General features: G+C 38.7%; 1 protein-coding gene and 1 long non-coding RNA gene across 2 annotated transcripts; both read left to right on the top strand.

Moving 5' to 3' along the window:
- The first annotated feature begins 1,202 nt into the window (after positions 1 to 1,202).
- LOC133223633 (uncharacterized) lies at positions 1,203 to 16,416 on the top strand. The gene is made up of 4 exons (XM_061374477.1): positions 1,203 to 1,627; positions 11,291 to 13,104; positions 15,562 to 15,647; positions 16,040 to 16,416. The coding sequence occupies exons 1-4, from the start codon at positions 1,530 to 1,532 to the stop codon at positions 16,097 to 16,099; spliced, it is 2,058 nt and encodes a 685-aa protein (XP_061230461.1). The 5' UTR covers positions 1,203 to 1,529; the 3' UTR covers positions 16,100 to 16,416.
- Positions 16,417 to 17,601: 1,185 nt separating this feature from the next.
- LOC133223570 (uncharacterized) lies at positions 17,602 to 23,209 on the top strand. The gene is made up of 2 exons (XR_009728608.1): positions 17,602 to 17,853; positions 22,396 to 23,209. It is a non-coding gene; the product is annotated as an uncharacterized LOC133223570 (long non-coding RNA).
- Positions 23,210 to 24,591: the final 1,382 nt, after the last annotated feature.

Here is a 24,591-nt window from a genome sequence, read left to right as displayed (position 1 = left end):
CAGTTTTTAAAGGAAATAGATTTAATTTTTTAACAATATTTAATTGATATTTAAGTTTTCTTCAACTGAAATCTGTATTTAAATATATACGAATTCATGCTATTTTAAAATGATGCAGCACTTTTGTGCTGTATTTTTAATAAGTTATTGGTGAGTATTTTTTATACGCAAAGCATGTTGTCAGTATTTGCAAAGGACACATAACAAAAAATGAGTGCTTTGCTTTGCAACTTGGCACTGTATGAAACATTTCTTGTAAACTGCTTAATTTATAAAGCAATATTCCCAGGTAAGTACAATGATATGGTAGGTGAAAACACGGTGGAATTACTGTCTGTGTAACATATTTTTGTTTCATGGTATATTAATATTTCATGTGGATATGACAGTCATGGTCATACATACATCTCAGAAGTTTTTTACACTATACTGTTTATATGTAAAATAATAAAATAATGTGAAATACCTATTGCAGGTATTTGGATTCGTCCTGCTTCCTCACAAACAAGGAAAGTTACTTATTTTGTCGAAAAGGATGTACCAGAAATGTAGGAGCTCGCTGTTCAGTGAGACAGGGAGGTTAAAAATTTCGACTGTCTGGCATAGTTTTTTGATAACCTTTGATGATGACCTAGAATGAAGGTATCCTGTTGTTTTAGATTTTTAGTAAATTGCTAGCTACTTTTGTGACACTTCATGAAATGGTATCAGAATTATTTTTTTTTAATGCAACTAATACATGGAACCTGAATATTAGAATTAGCATTCGTATCTTGCTGCATGCTTCGAACCAGTAAGATGCTTGGTAAGTAAATTTAAACAGTATAGTTAAGATATTCAGCTGTCGTTTAAACATGTTATTTTTTGAAGCATGAAATTTAAATGAGAATAAATTTGCAGGACATGCATAATTTGGTTCATATAGCTGTCCAGTTATCATCAGCTATATAAGCTTACATATTGCTAGAGGGAAAAAACAGTTCTAGTTTTACTGCTTTGTCTAAACTGCTGCTTCTGTTTGATTAGTTTACTTCCTGAATTATCAGAAGTTTCCATCAGCCTTGTTTTTGATGAATGACTTAGTTTTCTTATTTTTCTTTTGGAAAGGAAAAGGAGAAAAAAAAAGAAAACAAGCAAAATTAAAAAACAAACAAACAAACAAAAACCCCACAAAATAACAACCCCAAACCCTACCACTCCAACACCAAACCACAGAAGAACTATAGTGCTGGGTTTGGCTGTGATACAGTTAATTTTCTTCACAGTAGCTGGTATAGGCTGTTTTGGATTTGTGCTGGAAACAGTGCTGATAATTCAGGAATGTTTTCATTATTCCTGAGCAGTGCTTACACACAGCCAAGGCCTTTTCTGCTCTTCACACTACCCCACCAGTGAGTGGGCTGGGGGTGCACAAGGAGTTGGGAGGGGACACAGCCAGGACAGCCGACCCAAGGGATAGCCCATACTATGTGGTGTCATGCTCAGCATATAAACCAGGGGGAAGAAGAAGGAAGAAGGGGAAACGAGGCATGTTTGGAGTGATGGCATTTGTCTTCCGAAGTAACCGTTACAGGCGATGGAGCCCTGCTGTCTGGAGATGGAGATACCTGTCTGCCGATGAGAAGTGGTGAATTCATTGCTTTGCTTTGCTAGTGCATGGCTTTTGCTTTACCTATTAAACTGTCTTTATCTCAACCCCTGAGTTTTCTCACTTTTAATTTTCTGATTCTGTCCCACATCCGACCCAGGGATGAGTGAGTCAGCAGCTGTGTGGGGCTTAGTTGCTGGCTGGGATTAAATTATGAAAACATAATGTGACACTTTTTTGTATGAACTTTTTAATGTGCAATGTTAAATGAGGTCCTATGAGGAATTCTGTCTTCTGTTCTTGTGTGTATGTCCTCTTTAGGTTCATTTAATCTAGTTTACTGTACTGCATAATTTTTCTTAAGCTTTTTGTCTTATAAGAGGAAAACCAATATTTTGTCTTTTGTAATCTATCTCTTGAAACCTTCTGCAGAGATGGGAGTGTTTCTCTGCTAATAGAACTGAAAACTAGGCTGAGATGAGGTCCATAACATTTATGTTTGAGTGGTTTGTAGATGTCTTCCCTGATGGACTTTAGACTGTCTCAGTATTTTCTTCTTTGAGCTGGACAGTTGGATTCATTTTTAGTGAATTAGAAAAATAATATTTTTATGTTGATGTGTGTTACCTGTAGTTCTAACTGCTGCTTCCTCCTAGCAGCTGAGGTTTTGGGAAGAAGTGTTTTCCCTTTGCTGGTACATGGTGAAGATGAGGTGCCAAGGTCCATGTTGAGAATTGAGAGTTTTCCCTCTACAGTTCCCAGTAGAGAGCAATAAGAAGACATAGTGTTGAAATGCAGTTCATGAATTTGCAATTAAGTACTCAATTTAAAAGTAATCAGATGTTTCAAATACATAGATGAGATGTGGAAATATTTCACTTCAGTGTTTCTGCAGTGATCCTTTCTCATTTCAGTGTGCTATGCTCTCATCCTTTTGAAATAAAAGCAAGAGCAGAGATTAAAGCTCTTTAGTAATAATCTCCTAGGTGTGATAATTTCCTACTTGTATGTCAATTAATTTGGGGTTTATTTTTTTAATAGGCTCATTGCTTGAATTTAGTTGTTAATCATCCTTTTTAGAGTTCACAGAAAAATATGTGAAAGCACAGCTGGTCATTTAAATATTTAGAAGATAACGTAGTGAGAAATACGGTTTGTCAAGGCCAGATCATTGCAAATTTGTCTAACTTATTTCTGTAGTGACAGAGAAGCAGCAAGTGGTGTTTTTAGCTTGAGATAGCCTGTCAATGCCATTCTAGCTAGAGAATAATAGAAACATTGAAGTATTGCACCTGGAATGGGTCTTTGCAGTTTCCTTTGAGCTGATAAGGCTGCTGCTTCATTTCTCAGGCTGGCAGGCAGTCCTTGACCATTTCATGTACACCGTACTGATACATGTGTTGTAGCAATACCATGTTATACCAAGTCAGAATATTGTATCCATAGAATATTTTTTTTATTGTACTTGCAGTCTTTTTAGTGACGTTAAACATTTTTATTTTTGGGTTGTTAATCAAATTCAGTTTTTCCTTTGTGGCCTGTGAAACTGATACTAGGGCGAGCAACTGCTTTATAATAGTGTGGGTCATCCTGCTTGGCCTTCTAAAGTATTTTCCTGATACTAACTCTCAGGTATTCTAAGATTTTATGGAAACATAGTAGAAAAATGCTTTGTGTGCCTGCATGTTGTTTAACTCTATGGATTTAAAAAAGCATGTATTCCTTAGTGGGTGTTGTTTAATCTCTTAAATGACTAACAGACAAGAAGTGCTGCTTTAGCTGACTGAATAAACATTTGTTATTTCAAAGGGGTTTATTGTATCATTTACAAACAAGTCTTAGTCATGGGCCTATAATGCAGTTTGGCTGTTACTTTATTCATTATGCTTCTATTTGTTTTATTTCTTCATCTGCTATGGCTTTTAGTAATCTATACTGTAGGTTGTAGTAATCTATAAGAAGTTACTGAACAGCTTATCCCACATCTTGCTCTTAACCATCAAGAGTTTCTGAAAGCTCGTGAACCTGACCTAAGAGTGGATTAACTATATTACTTTCTTCCCATTTAGTGTTTTTCCCAATAATTTTCCTGTATTGCTTATAAGGTGAATACACTGCTTCACAGGGGTCTTGAGAGCATAAGTAGATGCTCTGAAGGAACAGTCCTTGCCTGAAGCAAGGCAGGTATACATGTTTGAGCTTCATCTGCAGCTCTTTGCAGCTGTTTGGTAGATCCCTAAATATGCAGCGAGGTATACATGGTAGCATTTCAAAACTATTTTCACTTTATGAAAACTGCAGTTAGAAGACTGTACATACGGCTGTGCAGCAAAATTGCGTTATATATAGGAGTATAAATGGAATTCTCTGTGTATGTATATTCTTCTATACATTCTTCTATGTATAGAAGATCCAAAGCGTTCATTCTGTTTCTGTTTTGTTCCAACAGACTAGACTGAGTTCTTGTTTCTAATAATGAATACTTAGATTAAGTTCATAATGCTGTCCTTTTTGGCCCTAAGTCTTGAGGAGAGAGTTTATTGTGAGCAAAGATACTTAACTATGGTTTAACTTTTCTGAGGCTCTGTAGGGAACTGAGCTTGTAAAGAGGTTATATAAGTTTGTGTACTGCCTCATTAGTTTGTGTTGCCTTTGAAAGTGTCAAGCTTTGAGCTCACTGGTATGTGGAAGGTGTGACATTGGAGTGAGTTGAGCAGAGGGTGGTTAGGGCTTTGGAACACCTGATACACAAGGAGAAACTGGGAGAAACAAATTGTTCAGCCTAAGGAAGAGAAGCTAAGACCGCTTTAATGCGTCTTCACCTACCTAGTGGGAGAGTATGAAGATGGAGCAAGGCTCCTTTTAGATAAGAAGCAATGGTTAGAGGTTGCAACACAGGGAATTCCAATCAGATATTAGGTTGTGTATTCTCCATCGTTGGAGTATTCAGAACTTGTCTGGGTAAGGTGCTGAGGAATGAGATCTTGGTATTGCTTTGATCAGGGGCTGGACCATGAGATCTCTAGAGGCCCTCTCTGACATAAATTATTGTATTCTAATGAATATAGTGAGAGCAGTGTCCAGAATATCAGAAGAGTTATCAGAGAAGACTTCATTGCTGCCTGGTTTCAGGGTGTCAGATGCAGGCTTGAATTAATACAGCAGTGTGTGATTCTCTTCTTACTCTCAAGTGGGCACTAAGTTTCTGGCATTAACTGTTACAGCAAAACTGGCTGTACTGTTTGTTTTATTTTGTTTCATAGCTATATTGGGAAAGTTGCTTACAAGCTCCTGACAGTGCCTTTAGCTGATGCCCCTTTTCCTCCCTCAGACAGTGTCTGTTACCACTTGTCTGTTGTAAGTTATACTGTCTTTCCAGACTTAGAAAATTCTGGCATATGTTAGTGCTTATCTAGAGTAGTCTTTTATTTTCTGTCCAAAGACGGAATTCTGTTGATGCTATATATCAGAACTGAAAGACGGCTTTCTGCAGCTCTTCATCTCCAACACTCAAGAAATAATGCAGGACTGTTTTGTAAAAAATAATAATCTTTAAGGGATAATTCATTGTGTCACTGGTGTATCTTTAGTCCTTTTGGTGAAAAATGTTTAAAAGGGAAGAGTCAATGCCAGGAAGTAATACACAGTAATAGTAAGTAAAAGCTGGATACCACTATGACCAAGTGTGACTGAGATGTGTTGAAAAGGTGTAATACCCTCCGGAGAATGCATGTCATAGTTGAATGCTGTGGAACTCTGTTTCATATAGCATTTGAGAATGAGTGGAATACCTGGAGCGGATGTTCTGAAAAGCAACATTGTGGTTACAAGCATTTAAAATTTAAAATTGTTACAATCTAGGTTAGATGCTGGTTACTTAATAGCTACTGATACTGTTTTACTTACTGCTTTCCTCTTCAACTTCCCTCCTGTTTTCCTGTTATTCTTGAATTGCATCTTTCTCATCTGTCTGATGTGTTTTGTGCTCAGGTACAGTTGTCTTCATAACTCTGAATACATCTCCCCCTTTCCTTTTCTTCCTGAACTGTAAACCTGTGTGGGGAGCTGCACCTTATGCTTTTTTCTTTTTTTTCTTTAATGCTTCAGTTCAAACTGATGCTGATTTAAAAACTGAATCTATATATTTCTCTTCCCCTCCCTCCGCCCCCCCCCAGCTATCCTTTTGAATGCTTTTCTTGTTCTGCTGAAAGTACAATTTTTCTGTCATACCATCCATTTTCCTTTGTTCCTTTTTTTTTTTTTCCTTAGCCTCATTAAGTTTGCAGCATCATCTTGTTTTTTTTGGAAGTTGTACTTTTGCTCCCAGAATTATGGTCTGTGCTTTGGTGGATACTTAATTACACATCTCTGCTCCAATTTTGTTGATTTAGACCACTTTAATTCATATCCTTTGCTTCATATCCACATACGCAGTAGTGCTGTAGTTAGTGAAATACTGAGATTGATCATTGTCTGGGAAAATGGGATTTTTCTATCCTGGGATTTTTGAAAGTGTTCTTTAAAATCTCATATATAAATGACTTTATAGCAATAGAAAATTTTGGAGCATTGCTGCAGAGCAGGTCACAACAAACTTTTATTAATTAGTGCCAGTTAGACTATAGTTCCTATTTCTCCAGACTGCTTCTCAGAGTAGCATATTTCATGTCTAGCCTGGATTAATTTCAGTCAGATTGTCTTCATGCTTGAGCTGGTATCATCTAAGTAATAGAATTGATATCATCAAACTTGACAAGATGAGTTATACTGTACTTCCAGTACATAACATTGGCATGTGTGTCCATCATGTTCTCTTCAAGAGACTAAACACTGACAGAGAGAACTTAAATGAGAATTGATTCTATGAGCCTTCACGGGTGAGAAAGCTGATGATAAACTGCAGTTTCTTCTCTGTATTGTAAGTACATCCCCTCAAGTTGGATTCAGATCAGTTGTAGCATTTCACTTTGTCCTTTTTTCTTTTTTTCCTCCTTAACCAGCTTGTTAATACTAAGCAATACTTAATGGTGCAAAGAAATGCAGTCAAACAGAAAATGGTGTTTTTTCTGTCAGCATCCATCAGTACCTTTAGTGCTGGGATTTTATTTTTATTTTACTCGTTTTTTCTGGTTAGAATTTTGACCTGTGTCAGGCAAGATTGATCTGTGGCACCTACAAGAGGTTGAAAGCAGATTTTGAGTTGTTTCACTTGTTCAGGAAGTAGACTTTTGGTACTGGCCACAAGCATATTCAGTGAGTATGTACTTGTGTGTCAGTCAGTATATTCAGGATTTATTTCCTTAGTGTCAACCAGCATATTGTATGACTAAGGAGCAGAAATAGGAGATTGGATCTTTCAGTCAAAAGACATTTATGACTTTCATGAAGCAGGGGGGGTGATCAGTTAGATCACCCCACCTGAAACTCCTTGGGGAATGAACAGGCTCACTTGAAACTGAATTGCTGTTACAAACACCTCAGCCACTTGGGGATTTTGGTGACTTTGGTGGGGGTTTTGTTGTTTTGTTGAGTGTTTTACTTGGGCATGGGTTTTCTGTTTTGTTTTGTTTTGTTTTTTTAAGTAAAGTGGTTGCACTTTGCCGCATTGTTCATTAAATGAACAGCCTCTAAAGGCATGCTCTGATCAAACCAATTGTATGCTATTCTCTGTCTCTTCTCTAGATCAGTGTCTCTTGTGTCTGGCCTGTAACAGAGCAGCAGTCTGGTGGCTCATTATACATTGCAAGGAGCTGTATAGACATCAGTCCTGTAGAAATGGTAAAGATTAGAGTAGCTCTTTGAGCATTGTGATAATTAGCCTATTTCATAAGGCAGTACTTAAATCTCAGCACTACTGGCAATGCTGTTGGGAGGCAGAAGAATTATAAATACTGGGTTACTTCAGATCATATCTAATTAGTAGGATACTTGGAGTGGGGAGCATTAATTTACAACACTGTAATATGCACTTTTCTTACAGATCACTTACAGAGAATTTCCTTTAAATGGGCTGTGAGGCAACCTAATATGTTGCTTTTGAAAGCAGTCACCTCAGTCCTACCCACCACTTCCTTTGTCTTAGCCAGACATTCTGCTTACTGCTCTAGTTAGTTAAATCAGCTCAACAATAACATGCACTTGCTTTCTTCTGATGCTGGCTCAGGCAGGTAAATCAACCACAAGGAGGTGGTAGAGCCAGCAAAAGGCAGGTAATGGAAGTGCAGGGACAACATCTGGAACAAGATCGGGAAAGGTGACAAGGACTGTTCCTTCAGGAGCAATAAGGTGCTAAGCTGGATGCTCAGCTGTCTAATGGAATTTCACTTTTCAGGAAACCAAGTAATGCTGACAAGCTATTTTGCATATAATGGTTTAGGTTTGTAGTTTTGTTTGTTGTTGTTGTTCTTTTTTCAATATTTTATTTGATTTTGAGGAACTGGATCTTTATCACTCATTTCAGTATTAAAACCAAGATATGTAACAAAAAGGCTGGCACCACGACTTTTTTTTGTTACTCCGAAATTGTAACTTCATTTTTTGCTTGTTGCTGAAGTTAGGTCACAAAGAATTCAGCAATGCACTTGGACTTACCAGGTGGAAAAGGTGAAGTCTATCCCAGTAAAAACTGTTCAATGTAAGTGGCTCTACTATAATTTTGATGTTTAAAACCCACTTCAGAGACTTCAGAGATTAATGATGACATACATTTCTGAAAGAGCATGTACCTCGTTGCTAAATGTCATATAGAATTGCTTTTTATATGTGTTAGTTCCTCTGTATTGCTTGGATATTAAGAATTGGATATTAGAAAAAATTTCTTCACCAAAAGGGTTGTCAAGCACTGGAACAGGCTGCCCTGGAAAGTGGTTGAGTCACCATCCCTCGAGGTACTTAAAAGACACGTAGATATGGGGTTTAGGGACATGGTTTTGTGGTGGACTTGGCAGTGCTACATTAGCAGTTGGACTTGATCATCTCTAAGGTCTTTCCAACCTAAATGATTCCATGATTCTTTTCTGTATTTCATTATGGCAATGAGTGCAGGCATTTTTTGATAGAAGCAGACATTAGCCTTGATGTATACCAGAGGTAAAGTTTGTACAACTACAGATAAATGACTCTTTTCTGGTTTTGCCATTTTCTAGCAAAATGTGACTACTACCTTTAGATTATTTACTTTGCATGTTCCCCCTCAGCAGTTGTGAAAGTGCATTTATTTCTCCAGTAAAGAGTGTCATCTGAGCACTGACTCTTAATCAAGCTGGACAGTCCTATTTTGAGCAGTAGGTTACAACTTTGAAGTCACATATAACAGTTATGGCAAAAAGGTTTTAATATTGTCTGAACAGTAGGCTGAGAAAAACCAAAGTGTTGTACAGAAAGGGAATTCCTACATTAATAAAAATAATATTATATGGTTTTCAGACCTGTTTATTGCTAACTTTTTTAATTTTCATTTTTTTAAATATATAGCAAAATTTACATTTTTACTGAAACTGGTACTTTTCTTCTTGACCCATTTGCCTGTGTTGTATGCATTTAAAAACAACTCACTAGCAAATGCCCCTGTAAAGAAAAGTCTATCTCCATGCTGGTTCTTGAATTTTCTCAGTGTTTGTGTGCCATATGGTTTTACAATAAGGAAAAATCCTCAAAAAGCACATAGGTGGACTAAAAGAGGAGGAACTATGAGAAAAATAAAACTAGTGGAAAAATTGATTTATTAAGTGCACAAATCTTAATAGGAAACTGGGCATACCCCAAGAAGGAAATGTTTAGCTATGCCATCATGGTTCATTACAGTGTTTCTTTGGGGTAGTATTTTCCTAGAAGCAGTTGGAAAATAAATGTTGCCTAGAAAAATAGAAGAATAACAAATTTTCTTATTCTGCTCATCACTTTCCTTTTGCTTTAGTCCCATCTTTAAGAGTTCCAGACCTTTAGAAAACAAATTTTGCTGAATTGCTGTAAAACGTCCGTGTCTCCAAACCAAAGAAATGACATGGCTGTTATATTTATTATGAACTGTTGAATCTCACTACATCATCAACCTGGACCAACATTTGCATTCATTATATTTTGACATGCAACAATTTCAATGCAATAATAACTGTTAATTTCTCTAGGTTATCTGGGTGGTGGTTCTCCCATTATTTGGTGGATGTATATCTGCTGTTCTTGCATTCTGAAGTGAATCCTATCCAGTGTGGTTTTCCTTATTGGTTCAGAATTAATGGCAAGGAGAGGAAATGAATGTGCCAAGTTCTACAATACCTTTTGATGTGGCTTCCTAGCCTAAGAGTTTCTGTCAGCATTGTCCTGAAGGTGGTGTCAGATGTTTCAGGCACCAGAAACATGCTTGAGTATTAGACAAGTTCACATCCATCAGTAGCAGTGCAAATTCACACGTGTTGAGAAGTGAGTGGTAAGGAAGAGTGTAGCTACAATAATGATACCAAGACTGGAAGAGTGAGCCCATTCCTTTCTAGTGCTGACCTGGGTAATTTGGTTGTTATTTCTGTGGGGTTGTTGCACAGCAGCACAAGGGCCCCTAGATACAATACTAAAGTATTCTTGGAATTGGTGCACAAGTCTGATGTTTTATTCCCCACTCCATTAAAAACAACTAAAAATGTGACATTTTTTACTTCGCTGATAAGGAGTTTTATGCTTCTTAAAACCAGAGAATTTTCTCTTCTAACCCACTTTCAATATTATAATTCTTGTAGCTGCTGCTTTGTTTGCTTTAGTGTATTGTGTGAAGGACCATCCTGAACAAAGGGTTACAGAAAAGCAGAGAATTACAGAAAAGAAGCAGATTTTTGATATGAAGATTTGCAGTCAAGCTTAGCTTTGAAAGTCTCATTTCTCTCTGGAGAGTTTTATAGGGAGAAGTTAGATTTTTGCAGTAGGTTTTTCTTACATGTGCTCATTTCAGGGTTAGCTGGCTCGTGGGCTAATGCCAAGATTTCAGGGAAGTCACCATTAGGGCTCCTATCTGTTCAATTTGATGAGAAATGCAGATAAAAATCCGATGTTCTGAAGAGAGATGCAAAACTAATTGTAAATAACTGCCTAAAACTGTGTTAAATCTTCAGTACTGTATTATTGCCAGTAAAATATGAAATATTTTTTCCAAATACATATGCAGCGACACATAATATTCTGAGCAGTAAATACCTGTTACTGTAGTCACTATACCCTTCCATTATTCAAATTTTTTGTTAGTATGTTTTGTATTTGAGTCCAAATCAGATTAGTCCATTTAATCTTAATGGATGAAATTTGCTTACTACATCCTCCATTTAGTACCCTTCTGCTCAGCATGGCATTTAATGAAATTTCAGAATAGCAGTTGCTGTTTGGTATCTCTTACTCAAACATCACAAAGACATACAGAAACATGTTGTTTGGTCTTGCAGTGATTTGTGATACTTTTGTAAAGCTAAGTTAATGAGATGGCAGCTATGTTTTTAAGTTGTTTTAAAATGTTCATGAGTGTTCTGAATTGTAGCATGTACATTTGTGTAATAAATAGAAAGTTTTATTTGAGATTTTATTTATTTAAAGAAGCAGATGTTCTGTGTTTGATCATCATATTAATGTCAAGTACCTATTCTTCAAATTGGACACAATGAGTGTGTTATTACTGACATTTATTTTGCTTTTTTAAATTTTTTTATTATTGTTATTTTCACATAGGGAGATCATTTTAAAGAAAAACCACGGGCACCTGTCTACAAAAGCAAAGCAGAGGGGAAAGCGAAAAAGAAACAAAAAAATTAAAGGTAATCCTACAGAAGTCACAAAGAAAATGTTAGGTGGAGCAGCTCATCATCCAGTTCCAGATGACCAGGACACATCAGGAAGTGAAGAGGATTATCTGGAAGAAGAAGACAGCAAATCATTGTGTATATTCAGTGAAGGTCCAGAGGATTCAGTAACAGTTTCTGAAGAACAGCCTAATGGCGGTGATGAAAGCCTGAAAGAAGTTGCAGGGGTTTCAAGAGAAGGGTTTCCCATCACTTTGTCTGAGGTCTCAACAATGACCAGCAGTGCACTGAAAACTGAATTGCCTGTGGAAAGTGACAGTTCACTTCTAATAGATCTAAAACCTTTTTCTACTGATAGCCTATTGAAAAATGCGGTAGGTGATAAGGAAACAAATCAAAGGCACATAGAAAATCTTTGCTGGAGCAGTTTCCTAAAAATAAGAAATGAGAAAAATTCTATCCAGGAAACAGAAGGCGTCTCTGAAGACTATAACATCCTACTGTTAAGCAAAGAAAACAAACTCAGATCATGTCAAAGTACACCTGAACCTGACATGGAAACTAAGCTGTTAAGTGGTGAAGGAAAAGAAATCTTTCAGTGTTACAATTCAAATATACATGATAATGTGCTTGGTAATAACACAGAGGACACACATGCAGTAAAAGCGAAAGAGAACAGCTCTAATGCCCAGACTTTTCTTCCAGTTAATTTCCAATTACCTACTGAGGAATTGCAGCTGGGCTTTGATACACAAGTTTCTCTCTCTTCTTGGTCTGAGAATATATTTGTAGGTGAACAAAGGCTCCCAAAAATGAGAAAACCTAAACAGACTCGTAGGAACAGTTCAAAACAGCTAAAATGCCGTTGGTCAAATGAAGGATTGGTGAAGGAAAACCACTGGGTAACAGTAACTGAGGAGGCTGGTAATGTAATAAGTAATGGTCTGTCAGCATCTGCAGCTGGTGAAGTGCAGTTTCATTCCCTGGTGGATGCCAGGACCACCTTCATGCAGTGTTCAAGTGAAGTAGATATTCCAAGAAATGATGCTGCACCAGTTACATCAAAGAGAAAAAGATACAGAAGATTTGTCAACTTGGCACCAAAGTTCAATCTACCAAGACAGATTGATGGTAGTACAGATGGAGGGAAGGAAGTCCCAATAAAAGATGATGTTCCCCAGAAAAGTGTTTTGGAAGTGGGGAAAAAGAGCCTTCTATGCAAGAACCACAGAGAAGAATGTGAACAGGACCGTGCATTGCAGGAATATTCTGCACCTTTCAGTGGCACCAAGGCAACCTATTCCATGCCTACTGCAGACTCAGATACTCTGTTACATGGTATTTCTTGCATTCATTTGGGACAGTCTTCTCCTATGCCAAAATATTCTCTCAGAGTTTGCATAGTTTCCGGGATGAAGAAGGAACAAGCTAGAGCTCTTAAGCAACGGGAGGTAGTTGGTAAAAAAGAGGGCGAAAGCGAACAAGTTTCTTCAGAGGTTACAAACAGCCGACCAGATATTTTGTCGTCTGTGAAAGCTGTTTCTGAATATTCCGAAGATTTCAGTATGCTGGCAAGCTGCAGTGAAAACGTGCAGGAAGCAGATGACACTGAGCCAGCAGAGGCCTCACAACTCAAAGATAATCAAGATGTGAATACAGCATGTAGTTTTCTGGGACTTCCCTTATCATTAGGATTTGCTTTTCAGCTTGTGCAGCTCTTTGGTTCTCCAGGTCTTCCCCTAGGTAATACTATTCTTACTACTCCTATGTAAAAAAACAAACCAAAACAAAAAAACTCAACCCAAAAAACCCACAACCCCCCCAAACCCCACAACCGAAAACCAAAACACTCCCGCAAAACCAGAAAACAAACAAAACCCCCCATGATTAAATACTTTATTTTAGGTGCCAGTGAATCAAATATTAATCCTATTGAAAGGAGTTATTGCTGCCTTGGTGATTACTTGGGGTTTTTTTTAATGTAAAATTCATTCTCTGTCAAGGTGCTGTTTGGTTTGGCTTTGTATTTGCAGTCTTTTTAGTTACAAAACCTTACTTCTTTAAAAGATGAAGTTCTTGTTGATGTTTTAATACACCCTACTGAGTTGATCGCAGAACTATATGAAAACGTGGTACAAAATGTGTGCTCTAATACAAAGGTTGCATGTTTTATATTCTACCTGGTTAATATAACAATATTCCATTTTCTTTATTTAGTAAAGTTTTAGTTTAAAATCTTTATCCCTTGTCCTATCACAACAAGCCCTGTTAAAAGTCTCTCACAATCTTTCTTAAAGACCCCTTTTAAGACCTGAAAGGCTGCAATAGGTCTCCCTGGGGTCTTCTCTTTTCTGGGATGAACAACCCAAACTCTCTCACCCTTTCCTCATAGGAGAGGTGCTCTACCCCTCTGATCATTTTTGCGTTATTAAGTGCCACAGTGTTATATACTTGCCTTCCAGAGCTCCAATTGTCATGTTTTTGTACTTTCATTTTAATCATTGTAATTAGAAATGAGAAATTTCTAATTCTGTAATTAGAAATTAGAAATAGAAATTAGAAATTAGAAAAATGGCAATCAGTCGTCAAAGTAGTTGTGTGTGGCAACAGTGATTTCCAGCTTTTACTACAAGCTAATGTAAGCCTACAGAGCTGTAGCCATCAACAAGAACAGCCATTTGTTTAGAAATCACACTAAGACATGGATTTCCTGTGCGTGAAATTCTGCAACTTCTTTGGTCCAAATTTTGTCAGTGGAGAAACAGTAACTTTGATTTCGCCAACAAATAGGATTAAAAAACAGACTGTTTTGGGCTACTTTTTTTTTCAGCACATAGACCTTTACACCTATTTGTTTCGGTTAAGCATGTAGTTTCATGTAAGCATTTTTAAGGTGACAGGTGACTTCTGTTTGTTTATCTGCCCAAACTGACCTCAGGATTCCTTGTTTTTATTGTAAAAATTGGTGGCAATGCTACCTGCAGAATAGTGATGCAAACCACTGGCAGCATTATTCAGCTTGGTCCCCAAAGGACCTGCAAAGCTGCTTCATCTAAACCTGGCACCACACACCAAAAAGCTTGACTTGTAGAGCTCCGCTTCAACAGAGCAGGGAAGTTCCGCTCATATCCTCTACTGTTATATACAAGACATTTTTCTCCTCCAAACTTGGTGAGTCTTCATAGCTGTGATCTTAAATTTCATCATCTTAGAGGGAGCTGGCCATGACTTGAAAACAGGGATCTTCTGAAGGGGGAGTTGAACAGGCAACACTCAGTAGGTTAGTGAACCAAATGTTCTCCTCCAGGTCAGTAACAGGTGACATTCTTTGGTGTTTAGTGAGTTTCCTTTGGAAATAACCTTCAAGAAGTACAAATCCACCCCAACGTCTCTCTGAAGCCCTGCCAGGTGTTTGCTGGGGCTTTTTTCATCAAAAACAAGCCTGCTGTCTGCAGAAGTTTGTCTGCATTCTGATTTCACTATAATTTTCCTACAGGTTCAAAAGTTCTTTCCTGTGGCCTGTTACCTATTATTTATCCATGTACACGTTTGAACTACAGTATTTTACAACACTGGCAATTGCAGTAATTTTATTATTATTATTATTATTATTATTATTATTATTATTATTATTTTGGAGGGAAAATTTTTGGTAAACATTTTTGGTTATTTAGAAACGAAAGATTTAGTTACTGACTTGCTTGTGTCATTCTCATATAGAATATATTTTGGACTGTTTTCCTACAAAGAATCTCTTCAACTTTTTAAACAGCATTAGAACATTTTAGAAAGTAATTTGTTTAGTGATATTGTACAAATTCCTATAATTCAACATTTAAAAATATAAAGGTTGTTACTTAAGTGGCATTTGTTTAATTTGTGGGCTGAAAGCTATTGATTTTTCTTGTTTGCACCCAGTTTTGAGGGAGTATATCAGGGAAACGGAAGTATGGTAGGAAAGTCTTTGCCTGATAAAAGAAACCAAACCCAAATCTCCTTTCCCCTCCTACCCTTCCTGTGCACTGGCCTTAGATTCTACAAAACCTAAATTTTGAGTTTGCTGCTGGCTCATTTAAATATCGGTGGTGGGGTTTTTTTTAAGTCTATATATATAATGTGTGCAAAACTTGTAATTCAGTGATATATTTTGGCTATGGAGAGATCTGAACACTCAACTGCACAAAATATTTTCTTCTACAGAATCCTTGTTGCCAGATGATTATATAGTTCCTCTTGACTGGAAAGTTTCAAAGATGATCTATTTACTGTGGAAGACCTCTGTGGAGGTACGAATTTTAGGAGATTTTTGAAAGCTTTCCAATATTCCAGGTGTAAAGAGGAATTCTTCAGTTCATAAGCAAGATGATGTTCTTTGCTAGTAAATTTGCTTTGTGGGTTTTTAATACCAGCAATGAGAAGGTGGATGGTTTATGTACTCTTCTAGGTAGAAAGTGGTAATTTACAAATTACTTTTCTCCCCACTGTGACTGTTGCTTTGTGAAGGTTTGTTTTTATTTATGGAGCACGGTAATGTCTGGTAGTGGAAATGAGGAAAATCCTGTAAATACAATGAAATAGTAATTATAAAATAGAGCATGAACACTGTTCTTCCCCAAAATAACAAATTCCCTTGTCACGTACTTACTTCTTTTCTCTGGATTATTATTATCTATTTTAGGAAAAACAGAAAACAAGTGGATTGCAGAGAAACGCCTTGGCTGGTAAGTATATTCTGTGATACAAGAACTGTATAAAATACTTCTTGTTCAGAAGAGAGAATAGTTAATGCTGAAGCATGTTGAAGGTTTTCAGTACAAATGAGTCATAACACTCTGTGCAAAAGCTTTAGGATGTGACAGATGAATTTGTGCCTCCATTAATTGTGCACATAGTATGGCAGAGCTGTGGTCACTGTGTTGCAAGAGCTGAAATTCCTTGGCTTTTGAAGTTTCCTGTACAGAATTAATCCAATACTTAGCTCAAGTTTACCTATTCCAGATCAGTAGGATGTTTTGCTTGAAGAAGTCTTAAAGAATGATTTTATTTCTCTAAAAGGTTGAGCATCTTCAACTTATTAAATTAAATGATAACTAAAAATGTCAGCTTATAATAATAGACTCCCATGTTGCAGGGACCTCAAGGATCCTCTGGTCCAACCTTTCTGGGCAAAAGAACTGTTTAGACAAAATGGCCCAGCACACTGCCCAGTTGAATCTTAAAAGTGTCCAACACTGGGGAATCCACCAGTTCCAGTGGGAGATTATTCCAATGATTGAGTGACCTGATTGTGGAAAATTTTCCTCCTGTGTTCAGTTGGAATCTCCCTGGACTAACTTTGTATCCATTATCCCTTGTCTATTCCATGTAACTCCTTGTAAAATGAGAGTCTCTGTCTTCTTTGTAGCCACCCTTTAAATACTGGAACATGGTGATCATGTCTCCCCTGGGCCTTCCTTTCTCAAGGCTGAGCAAACCCAGTTCTCTCAGCCTTTCTGCATATGGCTTCCCAATCTGTTGATCATCTTTGTGGCTCCAATCTGGACCCTCTCCAGCCTGTCCGCATCTTTTTTTTATATAGCGGGGACCAAAGCTGAACACAGTATTCCAGGTGTGGCCTGACAAGAAAAGTGAAGTGTGATAACAACATCGTTGCCGCAGATGCCATTGATGTAACCCAGCATCCTATTGGCTTTCCCACAGCAGCACACTGTTCACTCATACTGAGCTTGATGTCCACCAAGACCCCCAGTTTCCTTTCCACAGAGCTGCTCCCCAGTTTGGAGGTCGTGCAGTTGAGCAGGAGGAGGTATCAGGATCCATGGGAAGCTTTGGACTTCTGCTTGCATTAATTCCTGCAGTGTGGACATTATGGGATAAGGTTGCTGGTTGTCATTGTCCATGATTTCCATATTAGTGTAGTATAATTTCACAAATTCTATAATGAGATTAGAAATACACAGTAGTAGTTCCCTAGAAGCTGATAGGATTTTCTGTCTAAAATAGGAGAGGAGTTGGGCTTTTTTCTTACAGAAGAGAAAAGGATGCTCTTCAAGAGCTGAGAAGAAACATAAGAGTAGGAAAACACACACACATTTGCTCTCAGTCTTCCCCCTGCATCAGAGACAAACATGAAAGATTTAGTTTATTTTGTAGGCCGTTTAGAAGGGAAAATCAAGAATATTCTGATTAAATGAAAGTTTGTCCTAGAAGTACTCTATCTTGACATGTTATAAATGCCAAACTACATAAAATAATTTCAGATGTCTTTGGCTGCAGTTTATAAGTGGTTTATTTTTCAGATGATTTTATTGGTCTTGAAGATATAAATAAAAATCACCAGGAGAATCAAGACTCTTCTGAAACACTTGAAGTAGTGGAGCTGTTTCAAGGGGTGATAGAGGAGAACATTGTGGCCTGCACTGGCCCCGCCTCTCTGGATGCTGTGTCTCATCAGCCATGACTGACTATATTAAATTCTGCATGATGGAAAAGGTAATCAGTCCCCCTTGTGAATGTGTTTCATTCTTGTATTATATTTGACTAAAGAACATCGTTTGTTATAATTTTAAGATGTCTTTAGTCTCATCCAACTTGGTTGATTTTTTTTCTTCAAGTCAGGGTTGAGGGTTGTTTTGGTTCTTGAAGTTTGTTTTAAGCCTGAATGAGGAAAAGAGAAGGCAGCATTGTCATGAAAGCCATTTTCTCTCCCGAATCTAAAACCTGCCTGGTTAAGTGAAAGCAGCAGTCTAGGATGCCTAAGATCTGGGCTTTATTCCCAGTTTGGTTACTGTGGCAATCTGCTGTGAGTCATGTCATCTCAGTCCTATTTTTCTCAACTCTTCAGTGTAGTGAGCAGTGCTGACTCCAGAAAGGGTCTACCTGTGAAGAGCACTGTATGAGCAATAAAACAGTATTTCACCAAGTTATGATGAAGTGACAGTTCTGCATTTCAGCTGGATCAGCAGCAGGAGGTCACGATAGGAATCTGTATATTGAAATGTTAATTTTTGATGGATGTTTTCATTTGGTATGACAAAGTGCGCTACTGAGTATTGGAAAGTATTGCATTTGTGTTCATGCTTGGCTTGTGAATTTTTGGAAACTTGGCAAAATTTCTTAAGTTTGTTTATGGGAGGTATTCTAGGTAGATCGTGATAGGAAGTAAGGTCTTTTGGATCCAGCAGGAAAATGCTAGCTTAACTTTCCATTGGTGGTTTGTTCCAAGTGGCAAATGGATTAATCTCTAGTTTTAAAACAAGCAGACTGAGGTACGTAGAAGGAGAATAACTTGCACCGTGGGCAAATTCAGCCAGAAAAAAAAAGAAATCCTGAGGCTTAAATTATTCCCATGCAGATACCGCAGGACTGCTGGAAGCTCATCCACGTGAGGTCTGGTTAGGGGTTTGTGTCCTGTGCCTGACCTCAGCATGAGTCAGTGGCTGGAGGAGGAGTCACAGACATGTTCAGTGCTGGCACAGTTACAAAAGCAGAAGTTGACATTTTAGAAGGCTCCTTAATTTTCAGGGTGGAGGCTCATGACAGAAGTAAAGTAGTTGAATAGTTCGGGATGGAATTGAAACCTCTTGACTGGGGGTTGATTTGATTATATGTGTTTTTATATCACTGATGACAAAAATGACATTGGAGATCACAAGCTGATAAGCCTGTACCAACTACCGATGTAGGAAGGTGAAGGGAGTCTCTGAACCACACAGTACCAACAGCACTAATCTCACAAGGTGTGTATACTAAAGAAACAAACTCGGAGAGCTCTGTTCTCTTCCCTCAGGAAAACTGTGCTTAACCTGGAAATTTCTTTCCTTTGTGTGCTGTCTTGGTGTGTCCTGTGCATTTGTGAGCCAGCTGCTGACTGCTGCTCTGTAATGAAGCATTGTTAAACCCCAGTTTGTGACATGACATGGCAGTCTAATACTCTACTGGACTGGCTTATGTTAGTCCTAGGGAACCTAGAATTAAAGCAATGTGTATTTTGCCATGAAAAAAGACTCTCAGTCTTTTCTTCTTTTTTTTCTTTTTAAAAGAAGGCACTGCATGCTCTGCACAGAAGGACTTGGCAATGAAGATCTGTGCTGAGATGGGGTGGTTAAGCTGGAAGTCCCTGCTGGCAGATGAAGCCTGTGTAAGGGTTGATTGCCCTGGTCCCAGCCTCCTTGCAGCAGCTTTGGTGCTCAGCAAAGCCTTTGACTTGGGAGTGCTAAACTGGCTAGGGCTCTCTGTTGGGATGAGGAGGGAAGTTAGTCAGGGGTTTGGGGGGGTTTTCTTTGGGATTGCTTTGTTTGGGTTTTTTGGTGTTTTAGTTCACCACCTGAAATGAGTCAGGGAAAGTCCTGAAGGCTGTTGGAGGAAGAGGATGAGACACCAGAGCCTGGATAGGTTTAGGCTGCTCTGAAGCTGTGGTTTTGCCTCAGGCCAAGCTGTTGTGATGGCTTGCTGCCACAGACAGTGGAGTGAGAGGTACCCCTCTTCCCAGCCCTGTGCCAGTTTTCAGCTCTGGCACTTGCTGGCTGGCATGAAGGCTACAATTTCACTTGTTAACACCAGAGGAAACAAATGGATAGTTTTCTTCTGGGCTGGCAAATTTAGATAAGACTGCAAGGTTCAACTCAGTGCTGAAGCTCTGGGGCCAGGGAGCAGATGGGGTGCTGCTGCTGCAGATGCGCAGTCAGCCCTGATACCAGGGACTACGTATTGTGCAATCATGCCTTCAGATGAAAGACTGGTTTTAAGCTTATACAAAGGTTGCCCAGGGAAGCTGTGGCTGCCGCATCCCTAGGAGTGCTCAAGGCAATGTTGAATGGGGCTTTGAGCAACTTGGTCTAGTGGAAGGTGCCCCTGCCCATGGGAGGGGGTTTGAACTAGGTGATCCTTAAGGTCCCTCCCAACCCAAACCAGTCTGTGATTCTGTGATAAATATTAGGATGTTTTAATTAGAAAATTTAAAAAGAAAAGAAATCTTCAAAAAGCAAAACACATTTCTTAGGGTTTTCAGTTGACTCATGCTCACTGTCAGGCACAGGATACCAGGTGATGCAAACCCTTGGCCAGACCCCGGGTGGGTATTCTAGCAGTCCTCTGAAGTCTGCGTGTGTAATTGCTGTAAAAAAAAGGTGTGCTTGTCTGGCCAGTAGTGCCCCTGCTTTTGAGGGATAAGGTTGTATTTCCTCACCACAAAATTGTTCTCTTCTGGTTGCTGATAAAGCAGACTTGCCAAGAATGATGTCCCAGAGTGGCTGTAAAATTGCTCCAGTGAACAACTATAAATGTTGAAATGGATTTGATTTCATCAAATGTCTGGGGGGAGGAGAAGTAAAGAAGCTGAGGCATTCTTTCCAAAAGCTTTTAAAGTCATGGAAAATAAATGGAGACCTGGTATGATCACTTCAGTCCCTTTAGATTGGAAAATAAACTAAGCATTACTGGCCAAGTGTAACTTAATCTGTTAGTCCGATGATCATGCTTCTGTATTCATGTTCTGTAAGGGTGGTTTTATTTAAATGGTAGAATGAACAGTGTTGGTGTTCCTCTGTGAAAACACAAGGTTGATCTCAAGTTGTTGTGAGAGCTCCTTATAGTTGCATTGGCAGCACATCAGCATTTATTCTGGAGATTAAGCAAGAAATCCTGGGTTAAAAACCTCTGAGATCAGTGAAAACAGCATTATTGTGGTGCCTGCCAGTTTTCTTTAGAGAAGGACTCATGAGTGCCAGGTGCTATACAAATGCAGAACAAGACGACAAAACCCAGTGTCAGTTTAAGCATTTATCTGCAGGACTACTGCAGAATAAAGGCTGGTATGTTTCTTTGTGAAGTGCAGCAGTCAGTAACTCCCTGCAGGAAGACTTCCTCCACAACAGCCGATCAGGCTGTGGTTTTGATGAAATGAATCTCTTCATGACATGTATTACTGCTCCTCCTTTCCCTGGCTGTGCTCTTCCCATCACTTCCCTTAGCTGGACGCCATGCTTCAGCAGCCAGGCTGAGGCAGTTCAACTCAATCATCCAGTGCATAGAGGCATTCAGAAAGTTTTCAGTCTGGACCAGTGAGCTGAAGCAACTTTTCCTTGAGCCATGTAATCAGCAGGACACATGCAAAGGAGCAGGAACATACAGCTGGGACAGGAAGGACAGTCTTTTGGCAAGGATGTCATGTGGACACTGTTGAATGCTTTGTACAAGTCCAGGCAGACAACATCAACTGCTCTGCCCCCACCAAGATGGTCAGGCATGATTTGCCGTTAGTGAAGACATGCTGGCTGTCACCAACCATCCCATAGCCTCTTCCAGTTGCTACTTTGATACAATGATAATAAAAAAATAGTTTATCCTTTGACATTTAACCACTAATTTAAAAAAATGAAAAAAAAAAAAAAAGACATGAAAAAGTGTACAGAATTGTGACCAGAAAACCTCACCTGCCTTTTACAGTGCTCACCAGGAAAACCTGGCCTACAGTTTACTTAAGCAGATAGTACAACTACCAGGGTGGGTAAGAGCTGCCCAGAATGGTGTTTCTGGAGCTCTCAGACAAGAGTAACCATCAGGCTCTGCTGATGGCTCCCATGAGCTGCGTAACTTGGAGGCCTGTGAGGTCCCAAGTAAATATAAGGGGAAAGATTTGCAACACAATTATGGGATGTACCTACGCTATAGTGGTATCAGTTGAAAAGCTATTAATTATGTAGTGGTTTTGTGACATGTAGAGGAAAAAAATCCACTGTTACTCTTCTCTTTATTTTTCAGCCATGAGATTGCTACATACTTACTGTCTCTAGTTTTGACATCCAAATTTTCTTTATTTCCATTCTTGCATTTATTTTCCTTTTGCTTTCCATCACCTGCTTCCTCTCCATTCTTTTTAACTTTTTAAAGAAATAACCAACAACTGACTATGAGTAAGACTTTTAAAAGCATCAGACAGGTGAACTCTTCTCAGTCAGATTTGCAGCCATTAAAGTCTTTCTGCAGTCTGTGCTGTTGTGGTATTTCAGCAGAATCTGCTATTTTTAATTTCAGAAACTTCTCACTTTGATTGCACCATGGAAGGACTCCAGTTGGCCACCGAGGATTTTAAACGTGAGGAGTAACCTCGAAGGAAGAAAACACTGTAGATTCTTGGCATGAATCTCTGGCTACCTTCTCCACAGCCCCCTGACAGCAACCTCTCTGTCCACGTATGAAAAGTCAAAATTGAGATAACTCTGTTGTGTGTACCATAGGGTCACTTTCTGAAGCCCTTTGGGATTTATACCTTCTTAGCACATCCTTGAGTGTGGTACAAAGAGATTGAGATAAGAAACCTGTAAGCAGAAAGGAGATGTCTGTCTGCATGAGGTGTGAGCTTCAGACTCTGGTATTTAATTCACTTGTACCAGGATCCAAGATGTTGCCACATCAGCTGGTACACGAACTGGTAGTGATGCCTACCTGCAGGGAAAGGTGCCTGTTATATGTCTTACCCTACTTTTGCTTTTCATCCTGCCAGTCATAATCACACCCCAGTCTGTTTACAACCTCAGGTGGACTGTTTTCATCAGTAACTCCTACTCCTTCACCCAGAGGTGCACAACTTAACCACTTTTTCTCCTAAAACTAGGCTTAGTGCTTCCCTTCAACTACACTTATTTGGGACTATAGAAATAAGGAGAAAATTCACTGTAGATCTGGTTCAGACACATTGGAGGTGAGGTGCATATGGTTTGTGGTAGATTGATAAGCCTTATAAGCACTGATAATGAGTGATTTGATATTTCCATTAGTAGTATTGCTTTTGCTATTTTTTACTTACATTCTTATGATTTAAGCCTGAAGCAGTTGTTTCCTCTTTTTTTTTTTCTTTAATATTGTGGTTTTCCCCTCAAAATTAAGCACAGTGTTCATTCCTCAACTAGAAGAGTAACCTTACTAACAGCAGTTCTGTTACTGAGGAAATTGTCCCAATAACATGAGTATTGATTTCCAGTGGGAGATGAGCAGCAGAAATGAATGAACCCCTGACAATAAAATCTAAACTTTTGCTCATGGAAATGTCTATGTAAGGCCTACACAGGTATCAGGAAAGGTGGAGATACTTACATGTGCAGAGTGAGCTAAACTAGTTAGGTGATGAATTTAATCCCATGAAAAATCATGAGTGCTTGCGGAAATAGCAAGTAAAGAAGGTGAGACAGGCAATAGAGAATGGAGGGAGGTGAAAGGACAAATAAAATTACACCCAGTTAATTAATCAGGGCAACCTTTGTCAATTGAGACCTGCATAAGGCTGGAAATTACTTTGTAGTGAGAGGGAGTGACAGAAAAGACAACTATAACCTCATGGTGAAAAAGATGAGAAAAGATCAATTGGAAGAGGAGAAACAAGGAAGCTTAGGTTGTGTGTACTCACCAAAAACAGTATTTCCCATTTACACAGCCTCCAGATCCAGAATATTGATTCAACTGTTTATTCACCTCCTCTTCTCCCTCTTTCCCTGCACCCTTTTTGATGTGCATCAGCTGAAAAGCTGGTACCCAACTGCAGTCATGCTGAAGCTCCACTGTGCTCTGAATTGCTGATGTGACCCCACTCTCCACTTAAACAAATCCTGCATATAAGTGTAAGCAGTTAAAGATGTTTGTAGCTCTAAATTAAGGTTGTACCAGCTCTACTTTTTTTTATGCATTTCATATGTACTTGTGTGATTTTTACTTTCCTTGGTTGGAAACGTGCTGCCCTTCTACCAGCAGAATGTTACACAAAATGTCACAGGGAGAAGGAAGGTAATTCATGCTGGCCATAGCCACAGCTTCAGACTTACCTGATGTCCCACTGGCAGCAGGCAAGTTAGTTTGATTTCAAGAAAATGTCACTTAAGGTAAATATTTTCTTCCTACTTCTGTTTATTGAGAGAGAAATCTGAATGCCTGTATATTCTGTTACTGAATACCGACCTTCCAGATTGCTTAAAACTAAAGTAATTCTAAAAATCTCACAGTGCTCTTGTATGGACAAAAGGTGTTTCATCTCTTAGTACGGTTTAAGTCAGTTTAAGTTTACTTTAAACCCCCTTGGGTATCTTGAGTTTTCAAGTTTATGTATCTTCTTTCCTACCACTATTTTTTCCCACTTGCTTCAGCTAGTCTTGGTGTGCCACATCCAGGGAGATAAGCTGCCTCCTGATCTCTCTTTAGCACTGTTTGCAAACTTCAAACCCCAAAGCTTCAGTGTTGTAG

This window comes from Neopsephotus bourkii, unplaced genomic scaffold (genome assembly GCF_033783945.1).
Source record: "Neopsephotus bourkii isolate Nb327-2 ecotype Australia unplaced genomic scaffold, CSIRO-AGI_Nbou_v1 NB_1638, whole genome shotgun sequence".
NCBI classification, from domain to species: Eukaryota; Metazoa; Chordata; class Aves; order Psittaciformes; family Psittacidae; genus Neopsephotus; species Neopsephotus bourkii.
The sequence above is the reverse complement of the archived record's forward strand: the minus strand, read 5'-3'. Positions and strand labels throughout refer to the sequence as shown.